The following is a 20,005-nucleotide window of genomic DNA, read 5'->3' as shown; positions in this document are numbered from 1 at the left end:
CATTTTGGAATATGTCTGTGCCATCAGGGAAGAAAAAAATCCATTGATGGTATAACCTGGTTATTCAGTTTATTCAGATAGTGAGTAGGGTTGGGTATTTAGGAACCGGTTCAAAACTTTACAAAAATAAATATTATATTTCACATAACATCATATTTCATATAATGCACTCATTTTGATTCTGTTTATCGATTCCTGTTTATTCACACAAGCACCGTCCATTAAAATTAGCGCTATGACTGACCTCAGCATACATTCAAAAGTTTCTTTAAACTTTGTGAAAAAAGATAATAGCATTGCCAAATCCAATACACATGACAAAGATGTTTTGTGCAAGTGAGGAAGTATCTCTAGCATGATGCATCTTTTGCTTCAACATGGAATTAATCTGAAGGAATGCACCATGTTTAACTCTACCAGCCAACAATCCACCCGATACAGCTAATATTAGCAACAGCAGTGTCTCACACTCAGGTACAAAACATGTTATGTAACACTTATGTTTCTGCATCCTATAGTAACTGCCAGTTATATACTGTATGTTAAATCTTTTTGTGTTATACATAAATAAATTTAGTTTGTAACTGCTTCTTGCATCCTTTCATTAAATATTTTTTTCAATATTTGACCAATTGTTACAGGTAACAGTTATAGCCTACTTTAACCTAAGTGTGGCAAGAAAAACTACTCTTTTTCTCTCTACTAAAAATGATTATGATTGGAACTTAGAATCGGTAACATGCATATTCAGCAGAACTGTAATTATTAAAATGAAAACAATACCCAACCCTAGACTCAATCTTTGGGCACATAATGTTGCTGAACCAAGACTCGAGCAACTTCAGCATCCCCAGATCACAACACTGCCCCCACAAGCCTGTTTGGCAATAGGCATGATTTTTTTCTTCTTACCCTGATGCGCCCATAAATCCAGAACAGAGTAAATCTGGACTCATCAGACCACTTGATCTTCTTTCTTTGTTTCAGAGTACAACCTTTATGCTCCCTAGCAAATTGCATTCTTTTTATCACAATTATGACATGTTTCCACTGAGGGGTACGGTACGGTACTGTTGCTTTTAGTGATGTTTTGTAAACAAATTTCGGGAGGAGCATGCGCAGAAGTTTCAGTATCGAATACGTCATTGACAATCAACCCATTATTAAATCAGTGCTTGAACAAACCCCTATATATACCAAAGCTGTTTTACCTGCAGCATCTCATGACTTTAGCATCCCTCCACCACCCCGTCACCTCACCTATTGCATCGAATTCCCGGGGGCAGCGTTCTGGGGCCGGGCTAGACACTTCGCTCAAATACCAATTCCTCTTTGTTTCCTGATAAGGGGAGTAACTCGAGTTAGGGTGTCTCCTCGAGCTCAGAGCCCTCCCTCCGGACAGCATGCCAAATATACTTTATACTTAAACGAATGCAAGTGTGAACTCGTGAATGGCTGTTTCTACTGTCAAAAAATACTAAAAAGGAAACTGTACCATGCCACTTTTTGAGTATGCTTTCGAAAGGGTAACTAGCACAACAAAAGGGTACCAAAAGGCGGAGCGAGACACACAGTTTTACGCTATTGGTTTACAGAGATACATCACTGGCTCGAGCACAAGCCAGGAGAAGCATTAAGAACACCAAGACATTACACCATAATAATATATACAAATAATAATGAGCCGTGGTTGACCCAAGCTCAAACAAACCTTGCCGTCATCTTGATGAATAGCCACAAAGCCGAGAAGATGAGCGGAATCTACCCTGTGACCCGTTGTTTTTTACAAGGCCATCTAAAGCACAGGTGGTTTCACTTTCTCTAAAGAGCTCGCCGCGCATCTATATTTGAAACAATGAACTTCTTGAGCTGATGATAATAATGTGCATATGATTATTAAAGTGCTTTTGACATCCGATCTTTTCAGAAACAAACAAATGCGAGAGTGACACATGAAAAAAACAAAGGAGAAGCCAGACAAAACAAAGGAGCAAATGATTGTTTCAGCAAAAACATGAACAAAACTGCTATGTTTAACTATTACCATCACTTTTTGGATCATTATGACCATGAAATGATGTAATTACTTTCTAACAAGAGATGTTGGTGAAGATTAAAGATACAGATGAGAGGTTTGCACTGACTGTAGGCTATATGTTGCGTGTTGTTTTTGAACCCAAATAAGGACTAAATGTATGTTGTGTGCAGTTTTTTCTGTAATTGGTAACATATTAGAGACTGTTAGGGTCTGTATGTGTTCATTTATGTTGCATTTATACATTTATTTTATATAATCACAGACCTTACAGTAGGCTGTTTTGCACAATCATTGATTTGCTATTATAATTAAACAGCCTGATCGCACGTATGTGTATAAAGCATCTGTTTTATGAGAAGTGCTTTTCATATGATACAGTATGTGAATGACCCATACAGCTTTACTGTACACATCTCCTCGAGTGAGAATGACATCGACTGAAACTTTCTGTCATACACCACGCTCACCAAATTGGTACCATTGGTACCCTTTTGGCAGTGGAAATGCAAGTCTGATAAAGGTGAACTGTACCATAACATTCTTACTATATTATATCATCCTATCAGACTACTTAATTTACTTGTTTTTTTACTTACTTTGAGTGTCATTAACTTTGGATACAATACTTTATTTTCATATATAAATAAACAAATGAATAAGTTTGTCATAATTTAATCACCATTATGCTGTTCTAAACCTGTGTCGCTGGTCTTGCACAAAAAAGGTTTGAAAAAACTTGGACATATTTTGTTTATTTTGTAGGGGCATGCAATACTTTTCATATCTTCTTTTGTGTTCCGGTCATACAGGTTTAAAACAACAGGAGGATGAGTACATGATGCTATAATTTTGTAGTAAATAGCAGCTGTAGCAGCTGATGTGTCTTTAACATATATCAGCGAGCGTGTTTCACTCTTCAGCTCATCCACGCTGACAGCCCAGTGCTGATTGAATTTGAGTCTCTGCAGCATCTGCCATTATCATCCTCATGGTCTTGAGTGGTTTATCTGTGGCCTCCACGAATCACCATATCAGGGCTGCTGGGGGTTGGGGAGACTGAACAGGATTGGATAGGATGTGTGTGTCCATGTGTGAGATGCAGAGAAAGAATCTTTGTACATTTTTTTGGATATCCATTTTTTGTCCTTGGGTATATATATATATATATATATATATATATATATATATATATATATATATATATATATATGTGTGTGTGTGTGTGTGTGTGTGTGTGTGTGTGTGTGTGTGTGTGTGTGCGTGTGTGTGTGTGTGTGTGTGTGTGTTTGGCATTTGATTAGTGTTTGATTATGAGTCAGCATCTCTTCCAGCCTCATCCGTCCTCTCTATCCTTCCAATCTCGCTCAGCTCAATCAGAGCAGGACATGCACGGCCCCTGTCATTAACTGCACCTGCCATCCACAATCAGTGTCAATGGCTGTTAGGACCCCCACCGCATGCACAACTCGCTTTCATTCAGTCTGCCTGATTTTGGCTTTGACGTGTCTTCCTTTGTGAGAAGAATGTAAGACTATTCTTTAACCATCAATTCAATTCTCAGTCACGGAGATTATTCGAAATCGTTTGGTTGGACTAATTTGGGGTGCATTTGTTTGGAAATTTGTAGTATTGGAGTAATATTTTCATGCTGTAACATACTGTATGAGAGTTCCATTGTTTATATGTTGGTGTTCTAATGCAACATTTACTTTTTTGTATGTTTGGGTGGAAGCTGAAATGTACAGTATGGACATGCTTGTAGCTTCAAAAGATTTTTTGATTAAGTATTACAGGTTTAATTTTTTTATGATGTCATTATGAATATACAGTTGACGTCAAAATTATCAGCCCTCTTGCAATTTTTTTTTTTTTCAAATATTTACCAAGTGATGTTGCAAGGAAATGCTAGCAGTATTTCCTATAATATTTTATTGACCTTAATTTAAAATGCAGAAGTGCTCTCATTTATGTGATTGTTTTATAACCTCCGATAGAGTTGCCTATGGGAGAAATGACTAGGAATAATAACCGGCAGAAACAAACTTGCTCTACAAACAAGTGTGTCCATGACTATACATACAAAGCAGAATTATATAATAAGAAAATATCAGTTCGCAACATCAAGCAGCAAAGCAAGCTGTTTTTAACGTCTTAAAATAAATGGAAGTGAATGAGACTGGAAGTCTTGAGTCAAAGAGATTCAAATGGCTGCACCCGATCGTACGCAAAGAATAAGACCAATAGTCTTATTTCTTTTAGTCTGGCTGGAATCAAAGCAGTTTTAAAGTTTAAACAATTTTAAGGTCAATTTTATTGACCTCCTTAAGATTTTTTTCTGATTGTATCAGAAAACTGTACTGTTATCCAACAATTTGCCTAATAATTCTAATCTGCCTAATTAATATATTAACCTAGTTAAGTCTATAAATTGCACTTTAAGCTTAATCAAAGCTATTATGTTTAATTTTCATGTTAAAAAAAGAAATTCTCTCCATTAAACAACACTTGGGAAATGTTTTTTTTTTTTTTTTTTTTTTTTAATTTTAAAGGCTAATATTTTTGACAGCATTTAAGCCATTACATTTTAACCTGACAGTATATTCAACAATAATTCATTCATTCATTCATTCATTCATTGTCTTTTCGACTTTTCAAGTCCCTTTTTTAACTTGGGGTCGCCACAGAGGAATGAACCAAATTATCCAGCATATGTTTTACGCAGCAGATGCCTTCCAGCTTCAACCCATCACTGGGAAACTTCCATGCACACTTATTCACACACATACACTACAGACAATTTAGGTTACCCAATTCACCTATACTACGTCTTTGGACTCGTTGAAGAAACCGGAGCACCCAGAGGAAACCTATGCCAACACGAGGAGATCATGCAAACTCCACATAAAAATGCCAACTGACCCAGCCGAGGCAGATATTACATTACATATTATATTACATAATAAACAGAAATATATTACATTGATGGCGAAGCAGTGGTGAAGTAGGTAGTGCTGTCGCCTCTCAGGTAGAAGGTCGCTGGTTCGAGCCTCGGCTCAGTTGGCGTTTCTGTGTGGAGTTTGCATGTTCTCCCTGCGTTCGTGTGGGTTTCCTCCGGGTGCTCCGGTTTCCGGAAAATGTTTATGAGATTGTAGGTATGCTGAGATTATAGATAAAAATTGTCAAAGGCTGGAATAAGGTTCTATTCCTCACAAAAAAACAATATATGCAAACAAAAACATATGAATCATAAGACATAATCAAGTGCATCTAAAATTTGGATTACAGAGCAAGAACAGAATGTTTCAGGTTTGGGGTTTGTTTATTAATTTTTTTTGTAAAGTGAGATCATATTTCGGCGATGCAGTGGCCCAGTAGGAAGTGCTGTCGCCTCACAGCAAGAAGGTTGCTGGGTCGCTGGTTCGAGCCTCTGCTCAGTTGGCGTTTCTGTGTGGGGTTTGCATGTTCTCCCTGCGTTTGCGTGGGTTTCCTCCGGGTGCTCCGTTTTCCCCACAGTCCAAAGACATGTGGTACAAATGAATTGGGTAGGCTAAATTGTCCGTAGTGTATGAGTGTGTGTGTGAATAAGTGTGTATGGATGTTTCCCAGAGATGGGTTGCGGCTGGAAGGGCATCGGCTGCATAAAAACATGCTGGATAAGTTGGCGGTTCATTCCGCTGTGGCGACCCCGGATTAATAAAGGGACTAAGGCAACAAGACAATGAATAAATGAATGAGTGAAATCATATTCCAGACAAACTGCTGTGTTAAAAGTTAAACGATTACAGAAATGTTTGATTTCAACTTCTGTTTATTATAGAAAATCAATAAAACTGTGTAAAGCCAAATGTGACTTAGAATAAATTCCGAATGAAACTTCAAATTAAGTAAACTAGACGCCCAATAAATTTGGTCGTTGATGCATTATCGCACTGATCATGCAGAAAATACAACAAAACTAAGGGGTCCGTTCTATTAGTTAAATATTCATATGTTTAGAAATGTTTCTGAAAAAGCAGAATGATCATTTGACTGAAGTAATGATGCTAAAATTTTAGCTTTGAAATTACAGGAATAAATTACATGTCATTATATCAAGAATTCAGATGCAAAAACCTGTGTTTATGTTACATTTTTTCACATTAAAGGCATTTAAAATAACCTCGAAATTTAGACAAACATATTAATAACTTTATATATTTTAAATAAAACCAAAAACATGATTTTTATTGTTTTTTGAAGAAGTAATATCTCCTCACCAAACCCGAATCAACATTTTACTGTTTTCGATCAAATAAATGCAGGCTAGATGAGCAGAAGAGACTTCTTAAAAACAAAAAAACATTGGCCATAGATGTATTTAGAAAACAATTTCTCCTGTATCTCTGACAATAGGTAATGTTTGTATGCTCTCAAAATTTGTCCTGGTGTCTTTGGATTGGAAATATAAGCTCAAAGTTACAAGAACATTGCTTTCGTATCTGGTTCTCCATCCCCCATCTTTCTCTCTCTCTCTGGGTGGTTTGATGGAGTGATTTTGATGGAGTGCGCAGGCGGCCGAGAGCCGTCGTGGAGCTGTGCTAATTGAGCTCTCTTTGTGCCTGGTCACAGCAGTGAGGCGAGGAGAGACGGCTGGAAGTGAATTTGAGCAGCACTCAGGAAGCCTCAACCAGATCGATAGTGCGAGACTTAACAAAACGCAGACATGCCGGCCACGCACATCAGGGTCATTACTGTCTATAGCGAGCCACATTTCCACTGGGGACTGATCAATGGGGGAATATGTGGATTTGGAGAAACATTTCTTTTCTTTCTTACTCTAAACCACAACTTGTGTTAGTATTTTTCTTTCAAAAGAATAGTTTTTTTTTTCACTTCTCGAAAAATCTCAATGGCGGGATTATTTTTTTGTGGTTGGCAGTTATAGAAAATATGTGTGAGAAAGGAGTCACGGTATGCAAATCAAACCCTTTGTCCGTGTCTCTTTCTGTTTCCTCTCCTGCACTTGCATGAAGACATTTGTGTATTTGTTTATGGAAGGTGTCATCCTCCTGCAACCTGTAATGACACCAGGACTTGGAATTTTTGAACCAGTTTTAGTCTCTTGATTCTGAACATTGAAAAAAAAAAACATTTAGGCTTTTCAGTGTAAATAATTTATTTGTTTTTGATAGACTAGGATTTTTTGTTTTTTAGTTATTTTAACCTTTTATTTGGGATTGTGTACTGTGTGTGATAGCATTGTGATAGCAACTAATGGCTGATTCTAATACTAATATACATTTTTTCCCTTTTTTTCAGATTAGATCACTGTTTAGTTACTGAAGGTTATATAAATATTATGTTGTTAAATGTTAAATATATATATATATAGTTTAGATGCAAAACCCTCTAAATACATCAGACCACTTTTTTGTAAATGAGCATTTTCTATCAGGCTCCTCTGATTAGGTTCAGAAGTTTCATTTTATATGTAATAAAAAGGTTATTAGCTAATAAATAAAATAAAGTTTTTTTCAAAAATGTCACTTTAGGCAATTCTTTTATTTTTAACAAGGTAGATTTTCTTTTGCGTCAAAACCAGTTAAATCCACTTCTACTTTTTTTGCAAAAACATCTAAATCCATCTACTGGGACAAGATAGTGTAATTAGTTGAAAAATAATGAAAGATGCTAATCATTTACCAAACATTAAACACATTACACAAACCATATAAAATTAAAAACACATAAATCTGTCAAGTAAGTGGCGGTTCATTCCTCTGTGTTAATCCCTGGGACCAGGGACAAAGCAGAATGAAAATGAATGAATGAAATCTGTAAAGTAAGTGCATTAATCAATAACATTAAAACTGACATTAATTAAATCTTAACAATCTGTTGTCATTTCTGATATTTGGGATTCAGATTTAATGGAAGAACAGCAATGCAAACATTGTAAACTAAGCATGTTAGCTTGTCAAATAATGTCAAATAATGTAAAAAATAGTGTAAAATGTTGTGAAACATCAGTAACTGTGCATTGTCTATTAATATAAAATATTATCAGGCGTATAGGTAATATGAAGTAATATAAATAGTGTATAGTTTTATACATTATATTTATATTTATGTTCAAGAAACCCGTCTGAGATGATTCACACTTCTTGACATGGTATGTTATCATGCTGAAAGTAAGTAACCATCAGAAAATGGGTACACTGTGGTCATAAAGGGATGGACATGGTCGGCAACAATACTCAGGTTGGCTGTGGCATTGACATGCTGCTCAATTTATACTAATAGGCCCAAAGTGTGCCTAGATTATATAACCTACACCATCACACCACCACCACCAGCCTGTTGATACAAGCCAGGGTGGATCGATGCTTTCATGTTGTTGAAGCCAAATTCTGACCCTATCATCCGAATGTCACAGTAGAAATTGAGACTCATCAGACCAGGCAACATTTTTCCAATCTTCTGTGTGGCTGTGTGACATGTAGCCACCGTTTCCTGTTTTAGCTGACAGGAGTAGCACCTGGTGTGGTCTTCTGCTTCTGTAGCCCAACAGCCTCAAGGTTGGACGTGTTGTGCTTTCAGAGATGCTCTTCAGTTTTAATGAGTGGTTATTTGAGTTACTATTGCCTTTCTATCAGCTCGAACCAGTCTGGCCATTCTCCTTTGGCCTCTGACATCAACAATGCATTTGCACCCACATAACAGCTGCTCACTGGATATTTTCCCTTTTTTGAACCATTTATTGTAATCCCTATAGAGATGGTTGTGCATGAAAACCTTAGCAGAGCAGCAGATTCAGAAAATCTCAGACCAGCCTACCTGGCACCAACAATCCCACCTTCAAAGTCACTTAAATCATCTTTTTCTACATTCTGATGCTCAGTTTGAACTGCAGCAGATCGTCTTGACCATGTCTACATGCATAAACGCATTGCGTTGCTGCCTTGTGATCAATCTGTGTTAACGAGCAGTTGGACAGGTGTACCTAATGAAGTGGTTGTTGAGTGTGTGTGTATATATAATGTTGTTTATTTAAAAAAAAACACACACACACACACACACACACACACACACACACACACACATATATATATATATATATATATATATATATATATATATATATATATATATATATATATATATATTAAATATTCAACAGGCTCTATAATAATAATAATTACTATAATTATTATTATTATTATTATTATTATTATTATTGTGGTTATTATTATTTTTGTCTGACATACTTGGTCAAACTTTGTCATGTACTTAAATATTTTACCTGAATAATTTTGTTTTAAGAAAGCAAATTATAAACAAAAATGAATGATGTGGGTAATTGCAAGGCTTTTGCAAACATACCCACAATTTCTTCTTAACTGCTGTTTTCTCAACTGTCATTTGCATATTCTAAATGTCTACAAATTCTACATATCTAAATGTCACTTTCAGAGGAATTGTAGTTGCAGTCTGATTGTTTATTATATCAATATATCATAAGTATAATGGAGCCTTAGTCCATGTCCACACTAATACATAACTCTTTTAAAAAAACGACAACATATTTTTTTCTCTCTGTTTCAGCTTTCTTTCCACACTGTGATTACATTTTTAGGAATCTCTTTAAAAGTATTCTCCTAGGTGTGCAAATCTGGAAACACTTTTTTTGGGTTACAGTGTAAACAGTGAAAATGAAGATTTTACAGCATTTGTTTTGGATACTTTCCATTTTGACGGCATTGAAGATAAAGATTAATGTCATTTTGTGCATGCTTCAGCTTTTATTTAAAGGACATGGAATGTTTACACAGAGCTAGGCTTTTTATTTTGGCACATCTCCCAGTTTATATTCTCACTCGCATTTTCACTTGCATTGTGTTACAACAACAAGTTAGTGTAACATTTCAAAGAGTGAGAAAGTGAATAAACTCTAGCTGGAAATGGATGGGATTGATCTTCAAAACTCTTTCTTCGACTGATTGTCTAAAGCCAATTTTGACTCTACAGCCATCACGCAAGTGCAGAATGTGGAAATTAGAGCATAACATTTTTTTTTTTTTACTATGAGCAGAAATACTGATATCGTTTGCCATCTGGAAAACTTTAAATCAAGTTTTCAGTTTTGTGGATTATAATTTTATATTAGTTTACTTCTATGATTCACGCTTATTATATTGCTTTCAAGGAGATCTCTGCATAGCCATTGATGTGGCTAATAACCTGGGCCAGACGGAATCTGCAGATGTTTTTTGCTATTTCTGCAGAGAATTTTGGTAAAAATCTGCGGATTTCTGCGGAATAATTTTGGGAGTATCCGGCGGGGTATGACAACTAAAACCTTAATACATGAAATAAAAAAGAAATACCTTTATAACTTTTATTTAATGTTTTCGAATGCAAATCCAATTAGATTAATTTCATTTGGTAAACAAAGCAAGTCTCTCATATAATATCTTTACTAAAAGAAATCATTACTTAACAAACTGTGTTGTACATAAATCAGATGAACTTTCATCTGCGGAATTCTGCCCGCACAGATTCCGTGTGGGCTTACTAATAACAAGGAGTTCTAAATTCTAAATAGGCATTTCAATTAATACTACATGTTTTTTATGTATTGGCTTTTGCACGTTATGTCTGAAGTGCAGGTGACTTTAATTTGACCAACAATCAAACAAAAAATCCTGACAGCCAATCAATCCCTTTTTTTCTGATGGTATTTATAGTTTAAGGATCAGATTTTTAGATGTGTTGTATGATCTACAGATATATTTATTGCTTGTGAGTGTGAGGTCAGAATAAGTTCAGAAGTTCAATTCTCATTTGTCATTAAATAAATACAGCAGGGACTTAAATACCAGCAGAGCTAAGATAAGAAGTGTCCTTACAATCCAAAACCTCATGGTGTGTTTATTTATTATGAATCGTCCACAAATAAAGCTTATATCATCTTTGGCCTTAGATATTTTTTTTAATTACTTTCAATTACTACTAGATGAACTGTTTACTTGTGTAAATGACTTGTGTTGATCAAAAAGCTTCCTTTGACTTCCTATTTTTTGTATAGAAAAGCTGGTGAATGTTCCACTGAATGCTAAAACCTTAGGTTTATGTTCTCATTATCTTAACCTTTTTGATTACTTATTCACATTTATCACATAATCCTCAAAAATGCTTATTTATATGTGTTCATTTATTTTTGACTTTTTCATAACATAGCACAATAGGGCACAAGCTATAATGTCTGTACATGAATTAGTTTCACAAAAACAACATTTCTAAATATAAATACCAATTTGCGTCATAAAACACAACTCATACTGACTATATGAGCCTTTCTTTACCTCAGATTGAATTTCATAGAATGATTGCTGATCATTGCTTTATGTTATGTGCATTGCATGATAGATTTTTTTGCAAAACGTTATCTTAAAAACAACAACATCAACAGAAAAGTTGCTTGGAGTGAATTGGTAAAAAATAAATAATAATAATAAAATTTTTTATAATTTGCTCTCCTTGTGTCCATTCAAAACCCATAAACCTTTTGTTCACCCTCAAAACACAAATTAAGTTGAATTCCAAAAGATTTATGTCAACCCATTAAAAATCGAATCACCCAAAACTCTGTTTCAAGAAGTGTGTGCATGTGTGTGCGTGTTTGTGTGTGTTTATCTCTCATAAATGGTAAATCAGCATCCTTCGTATCTGTCACTGTGCTGTTTATTTGAGGTGAGAAGCATCAGTGTTGAGGTATAAAAAGTTCAACAAAGTAAAGGACATCTCTAAATTTATGTTTCAAATTGAATCAAAGTTCTTAAAGTGTTTGTGATGACATGATGGTAAATAATTGCAGAATTTTCATTTTGGGTAGAGTTAACTTTTTGATTGTACAGTTTTTGTAAAATATTGTGAGGAAATCTAAACATGACTCTAAACCTAAACTTTCCTTTGTCTATTTGGGACATCGAGACATTGAGATGTAGGATTCAGTGTATTATTTATAGAATGATGAGCTAAGAGAATAATTTTAAATGCTTTTTATAGAAAAAAACGGAGAATGTAACAAAATGTAATTAACTTGCCATGCAACTTATTGTGAACTTTTGTCTTTATTCGAATGATACTGATTCTCTGTACTTTCTGTTTGTTTCCACCAGAGAACACCAGTAAACAGCGGAGAAGCATTTCGATGGTTCTTTTAGGACTCTCAAATACGTGACATCATATGGACTGATGTAACAGACTTACCACAAAAGGAAATTGCAGGGCTACAAACCCAAAACAAAACCCAGACTGTGGATGACAGAGCATGAGAGGGTTTGACAAGTTAAACAAAGGAAGAAAAAAAAACTTTGTAATTTTATTTCCTGTGTAATTATTATTGTACCTTTTGGCAGCATCATAATGTATATTTTTCAGTGTCTATCAATGTGTTTCAGTGTCTTGGCTGTGCAAGTTGCAAGCAATGTTGTAAAGAACTGAGTAGACAATCATTACAAACAGAGGAAAATAATGTCAGTCAGTGGGCTAATGGCCATTTGGATCACAAACATATTTTTAAATCTGGAGCAATAATTATAAAGGTAATTGTTCACCTCGTAATTGCCACCACTTTACACTTTTCTAAGGAATGATCTTAAAAATACCTCTTTTCACCTAAACCGACAAGTTCGAGACACACATTAGCTATGTTTTCATCTATTATCTACTATCTATTATCTACTATTAACTATCACCAAAAAAGCATTACATTTTGAAAATTTGGTCAAAACTTATACCCATAACTAAGATAACTTTTTATCTGGTTAGAAAAAAAAATGCACATAAACTACGACAGAAACAAATATACAGAATAAATTCCACTGTGCGCAATCATGTGATTTTGTTTCAGCATCAGTAATGTTGTTTTGGTCAAGTCTTCACAGTAGTTAAGTTTCATTACTTCCCAGAACTGTCTCATGCCTCAAAAAGCCACTGTGCGTTTATTACATTTCATTGTCTTCTAAGATGCAAGTATTTTAGTATATAAGTATGAAACAGCCCACAGTGACCTCCTACAGCAGCAAATTTCAGGCAAATGTTTGCCAGTTTATGAAATTTTCATTGTCTTTGACTCACTGGATGGAAACAGTGCTTTATTCGCAAATTTTTAATGCGATATTCCAGTTTTGCGCATAAACTTAAATCTCATCAATTTGGATGGAAACATAGCTACTGTGATTAATCTCTCATTAATGTGATGTTTTGTATTTGACAGACTATGTATGAACAGTAAGCAAAAGCCAGGAATTTTCTTTCTTTTCAGCTGTGTTAATTTTTTGTGTGGCACATTATCTTGTTGCCATGGTGCACTTTTAAAGGTCCGGTAATGCTGAGAGACGGTGGTCTAAGGTTGTTTGTATAGTCTCTCAAAGTTCGATCACATTCCACTTAGTTTTGGTTGAAATTCTTTCAAAAGACTACCTAAAGGTAGGTAGCGAGCCAGTACAAAACATTTATGGAAATCACAGTAAGATTTGTGACATGATATTTTAAGTCTCACAACACAGTAAACAACACATTCCGATATGAATTATCCAATAAGTTGCTCATTGTCTTTACCCTAATGTTGCATGTGTAAGTGTGTTTTTGTTTTAAAGATAACAAAAAATTTGTATATTGTTGTTGTGATGATTTTATGTGTTAAAATAATAAAGGAAAGAAAAAAAAAGGAAAAACGGTGAAAAAAAATTATTTGATGCCATAATTTGAACAATTTTTACATCTGTATAGTGTTTCTATCTTTTATCCTAATATAAGCATACATTTCCTCTGTTTCTATGTGGCTGTCACAGGGGATAAAAAAGTGGGAAGAAAACACAGGAAAAAACAGACATTGTCATCCCATCTTCCCAGAGAATGCAGAAATGTCACATGGAAAAGAGAATGACTCCCAGAGGCGTTAAGCCTTAAAGAGACACTGAAATCCCTTGCGGTTTGTAATGCGTGGAACGGGTGGGTTTGGGGGGCAGGCGGTGGTTTGGGGGAATCAAGGATATCGCAAGGATAGAATAATTTTGGTGTGGAACATTGAACAAAGGAACTTCTTTCAGGAAAACAGAAGGAATATGCTTTCTGGAAAATATAATGATATTGATGGCTCGACTCATGGTTCCAAACTAGCCATCCTTTACAACTTATGCAGCATATGTTTTACGCAGCGGACGCCCTTCCAGCTGAACCCGTCACTGGGAACATTCATACACTTCCATCCACACAGAAATGCCAACCAACCCAGCTGGGGCTCGAACCAGCGACCTTCTTGCTGTGAGGCTGCCTGTAACTGTTATTTGCAATCAAATTACATTTTTTTTTACATTTTACTGTTTCATTATTATTATTATTATTATTTGTGTAATATTACCTGTTAATTAAATATACTAGGTACAACAAGTCACTGTTAAATATACAATGCATCCGGAAAGTATTTATTGTCAAGTATTCACTTCACTTTTCCACATTTTTTTTCATGTTACAGCCTTATTCCTAAATGGATTATATAATGACAACATGATTTTTTATTATTGCTGAAAATTTATTACAAATAAAAAACCTGAAAAATCACATGTACACAAGTATTCACAGCCTTTGTTGTAAAGCTCTAAATTGAGCTCAGGTACATTCTGTTTCCATTAATCATTTTGAGATGTTTCACCTGTGGTAAACTCAGTTGATTGGACATGATTTGAAAAGGCATACACCTGCCTATATAAGGTCCCAGGGTTGACAATGCATGTTGAAGCACAAACTAAGCATGAAGACAAAGGAACTGTCTCGAGGCACAAGGCTGGGGAAGGTTACAGTAAATTTTCTGTTGCTCTGAAAGTTCCAATGAGCACAGTGGCCTTTATCATCTGTAAGAGGAAGATGTTTGGAACCACCAGGACTTTTCCTAGAGCTGGCTGGCCATCTAAGCTGTGTGATCAGGTTTGAAGAGCCTTAGTCAGGGAGGTGATCAAATAACCCGATGGTCACTCTGTCTGACCTCCAGCATTCTTCTGTGGAGCGAGGAAAACCTTATCAAGGGACAACCACCTGTGCAGCAATCAATCAATCAGGCCTGTATGGTAGAGTGGCCAGACTGAAGCCACTCCTCACCTGTAATTTGTCAAAATTCATCTGAAGGACTCTCGGACCATAAGAAACTAAATTCTCTGGTCTGAGGAGACTAAAATTGAACTCTTTAGAGTGAATGCCAGGCGTTACATTTGGAGAAAATCAGGCGCCGCTCACCAGGCTAATACCATCTCTACAGTGAAGCATGGTGGTAGCAGCATCATGCTGTGGGGATGCTTTTCAGCAGCAGGAACTGGAACACTAGTCATGATAGAGGACAAGATGAATGCAGCAATGTAGAGGGACATCCTGAGAAAAAAACTGCTTCAGAATGCTCTTGACCTCAGACTGGGGCGACGGTTCATCTTCCAGCAAGACAATGACCCAAAGTACACTGCCAAAATATCAATAGAGTGGCTTTACAACAACTTGGTTAATGTTCTTGAGTGGCCCAGCCAGAGACCAGATCTAAATCCTATTGAGCATCTCTGGAGAGATCTGAAAATGGCTGTACAACGTCGCTTCCTATCCAACCCAATAGAGCTTGAGAGGTACAGCAATGAGGAATGGGCAAAAATTCCCAAAGAAAGGTGTACCAAACTTGTGGCATCGTATTCAAAAAGACTTCAGGCTGTAATTGCTGCAAAAGATGCATTAACAATGTACTGAGCAAAAGCTGTGAACACGTATATACATGTGATTTTTTCTTTTATATATATATATATATATATAACAAATGATGTTCAACAGAGCAAGGAAATCACTGTGTAAATCACAGTATGTCTGATAATATTTTGTCTTCTGGACAAAGTCTCATATGTTTTATTTCGGCTAGAATAAAAGCAGTTTTAATTTTTTTTAAAAACATTTTAAGGTCAAAATTATTAGTCTCTTTAAGCTATTGTTTTTCCCAATAGTTTACAGAACAAACCATCATTATACAATAACTTGCCTAATTACCCGAACCTGCCTAGTTTACCTAATTAACCTGGTTATGCCTTTAAATGTCACTTGAGGCTGTATAGAAGTGTCTTGAAAAATATCTAGTAAAATATTATTTACTGTCATCATGGCAAAGATAAATCAGTCACAAATTATTATTAAATCAGTTTCTCTCCGTAAAACAGAAACTGGGTAAAAAAAAAAAAAACAACAACAGGGGGCTAATAAATTAGGGGGGCTAATAATAATAGAGAGGGAGAGAGAGCACAAGTCTTATGGCTATTCATGTTTCATGGGATTCAGGTGTTTTACTCTATTTAGGCTATCAAACAGCATCATGCATGGGACATGGATGTATACTTCATTGTTGTTGTTTTCCAGTTAATAGTGGCAATTTAAACTGGAACTGTTATTTGATGAATGTAACAGAAAAAAAAGAGGAGAGCCTGTTGGAATTTCTATGACCACAGTGTCTACTGCATTTTAATTCATTTTTTGTTGTTGTTATTATTATTATTATTTAGTTTATGCCTATTTATAATAACAGATAGCTTTTGATTGCATTTCCTTTTGTTTGTTTTATTTATTACGTTATTATTCATTGTTAAAATATAATTTTGTAGTTCAGCATTTAAACACATTTTTTCAAACATTAATAACCAACAAACAATGAATAAACCTAATTTGTTTTTACCTGGTTTTACCTGAATGATTATTTTTGAATTACCTCATTTTGTAGGTTTTAAATACAGGACTAAGCAAAGGCAAAAACAAAATCTTCTTTTTTGTGTCTGTTGAAAGTGTCAAATGCCTGTTAAATACTTGTTATTGACTCTTCACAAGCCTCTCTGCTTTTCAGGAAAGGATGTTTCCTGAAAAATGACAGAAGAATATGAAGCATTGGAACAGCTGGCAGTAGAGAGCCTGAGGAATATGACTGCAGTTGGCGGCAGCCTCGTCTGTGCCAAATCCTCTCAGCCAGTGATCACAAGGTGATAAGAGCCATCAAGAACATGTTGAATGCTGTGATTAATAAACCACATCAGAAGGGGCTCTAATCCTCTTCTGTTCCTCAGCCCATTCGCACACCTTGATTTAAAGAAACGCCTTCCCTTATTCTACAATTCTACATTGCATAAGTAAACAAACAGTGTTTGATGCCTAGCTCAAAACAATCTCATTCTATTATGTTGAAATCTTTAAAGTTAAGAAATCTTAGAGTGTTCTACATATTGTTTTTAAGGATAACAAATTAAGCAATCCACTTAAAATACCCATATTAAAGCAAATAAAACATATCAAATAAATACATCAGTGAGCAACAAAAAAAGTGTAGACAGATACTTCTCTGTCTATGATTTTTTGTTCTTTTGTGGTGGCTCTGTTGGGTCTGAACCCAGTGTCTCCCGCAGGCATGCCCACCCCAGGGATGGTGCAGTCCTCTAAGTAATCCCTCAGGGATTCTGCAGGGAATGATCATGCTGTGCTGTGCTAGGAATACTGGCATTTCCTGGCAAAGTGCACACAACTTTTAGAGTGCGGAGGGGTTTAAGTGAAAAAAGAAAGATGCACCTAATGTGGGAGAGGAGTCAAGAAAAAGACAAATACTGTTGTAAAATTATAAATATAACTTTATCAATAACTTTACCAATACTAGCAATATTAAAGGGAGAGTTCACAAAAATACAAATTCTGTCATCAATTATTCATGCTTATTATAAATCTGTTTGAGTTTCTTTCTTCTGTTCAACACAAAGAAAGCTTTTTAAGAAACCTGCAACTATTGACTTCCATAGTGTTTGTTTTTCCTTCTAGAAATCAGTGGTTACAGGTTTTCATCTTTTTTCAAAATATCTTCTTTAATGTTCAGAATAAAAAAATACTCATAATGGTTTGAGACCACTTTAGGTAACATTTAATTTTATTAGTTTGTTTTCAATATTGTGTTGTTATTAATAAGAAAATGAACACAGTAACAGTAATATCATCAACAAATTTGATGGTGTTCCAAGATGCATGCTCCTAATATGTAAATTAAAAGTCCATGTCCTTTTACTCTACTAACCTCAGGCCCAGTTCTAGAAGGATGCTAGAGGGTGTAAGCACTATCAAACAAGAACAAGAGCACCTTCGGTTAAAACTGTAGCCTAATAATAGCATATTGACAATTTGGCAAATGCTACATTGTGTTAACCTTAAAATCTTAGTTCACTCAAAAATTTATTTCTGTAATTAATTTTTTCATCCTCGTGTTGTTCCAAGACCATTGTTCATTTTCAGCACAAATTTTAGATGAGATCTGAAAGCTCTCTGACCCTCCCTTCTCTAGACAGCAAGGTTCATGAGACGTTCAGAAAGAAAAAAAGAAAAAAAAAAAACACTAACCATTGTCAAAATATTCCATGTGATGAAACTCCAAAACACTTTTGTTTGTCAAAATAATGTAAATACAACTCTGTTCCCCTAAATTTCTTCCTTGTCAGGTCACCAATTTGCTTTTTTAATAAGGGCTATGACATATTGTCATTAGAGCACAACAAACAAGTGTCATATTGCCTAAACAAAGCAGTTTTTTCAATGTTTTAGGATTTTGAATGTCTTTGCATTGTTTCTGTTAGAGGTGGGGGTGGGGTGGGGGAGGTGTAAAGGAACTTTCAGAATATTTTTTAAATAGCTTAATTTTTGTTGTGAATTTGAAGGAAGGACTCAGGGTATTAAATTACTCGTGATAAAAATTACTAGTGTAAAAAACCGTTATAAACTCATTGATTTCTTTTTGATTTTTTGCATGTTTGTTACACTTTAATGTTTCAGATCAGGAAATAATTAAAATTTTAGCCAAAGATAACAAAAGTAAACACATGCAGTTTATAAATTAAGGTTTTTATTATTAAGCGAAAACAAAATACAAAACTACATAGCTCTGCGTGAAAAGGTGTTTACCCCATACCTTAACTCTGGTTTATCACACCTTTATTTTTTTTGCCACACCCAGGCCTGATTACTGCTACACCTGTTTGCAATCAAGAAAACACATAATTATGATCTTCCTGACAAAGTAAAGTAGACCAAAAGATCCTTAAAAGCTAAACATTCATAAACTCAGATTCAAAGATTTTCAAAAATAAATGAGAAAGAAAATAATAAAGATCTACCAGTCTGGAACAGCTGTTTCTAAAGCTTTGGGACTGCAGTGAACCACAGTGAGAGCCAGTATCTACAAATGGCAAAAACACTGAACAGTGGAGAACTTTCCCAGCAGTGGCTGGCTGACCAAAATTAACCCAAGAAAGCAGTGACAATGCATCCAAGAGGTCACAAAAAACTTATAGCAACATCCAAAGAACTTCAGGCCTCACTTTCCTAAGTTAAGGTGAGTGTTAGGAAAGACATTGGCCGATAATTCCATTTTTCAAGACCAAAACCACTGCTGAGCAAACAGAACATAACGGCTAGTGTGGCTTAAAAAAGTAACACAGCATTTCAGAAAAAGAACATTTATACCAACAGTAAAATATGTTGGCACTGTGGTGGTTTTGCAGCTTTAAGACCTGGAAGAACTGCTTTGATAAATGGAACCATGAATTCTGCTGTGTACCAAAATATCCTGAATGAGAATGTCCAGTCATTTGTTAGTGACCTCAAGCTGTGATCAAATGATCAATGATCACAGTGATCCAAATAACACCGGCAAGTGCACTTCCGAATGGCTGAAGGAAAAAAAAAAAACTGAATAAAAATGTTGGACCGGCAAAGCAGTGGTGCAGTAGGTAGTGCTGTAGCCTCACAGCAAGAAGGTCGCTGGGTCGCTGGTTCGAGCCTGGGCTCAGTTGGAGTTTCTGTGTGGAGCATGTTCTCACTGCGTTCGCGTGGGTTTCCTCTGGGTTCTCCGGTTTCCCCCACAGTCCAAAGACATGCGGTAGAGGT

General features: G+C 35.5%; 2 protein-coding genes across 5 annotated transcripts in view; one reads left to right on the top strand and one right to left on the bottom strand.

Annotated features, from left to right (window-relative positions):
• Window positions 1-14,394, top strand: part of cxxc4 (CXXC finger 4) — a 44,362-nt gene extending 29,968 nt beyond the window's left edge. The window contains exon 3 of the mRNA XM_001345382.7: window positions 12,199-14,394. Within this exon, the coding sequence (XP_001345418.2) occupies window positions 12,199-12,243 (45 nt within the window). The 3' untranslated portion in view covers window positions 12,244-14,394. The remainder of the gene's footprint in view (window positions 1-12,198) is intronic.
• Window positions 1-20,005, bottom strand: part of LOC137490010 (uncharacterized) — a 692,802-nt gene that overhangs the window by 91,242 nt on the left and 581,555 nt on the right. The gene's annotated exons all lie outside the window — the stretch shown is intronic.

This window comes from Danio rerio, chromosome 1 (assembly GCF_049306965.1).
Source record: "Danio rerio strain Tuebingen ecotype United States chromosome 1, GRCz12tu, whole genome shotgun sequence".
NCBI classification, from domain to species: domain Eukaryota; kingdom Metazoa; phylum Chordata; class Actinopteri; order Cypriniformes; family Danionidae; genus Danio; species Danio rerio.
This window is presented reverse-complemented; position numbering and strand designations above follow the sequence as displayed.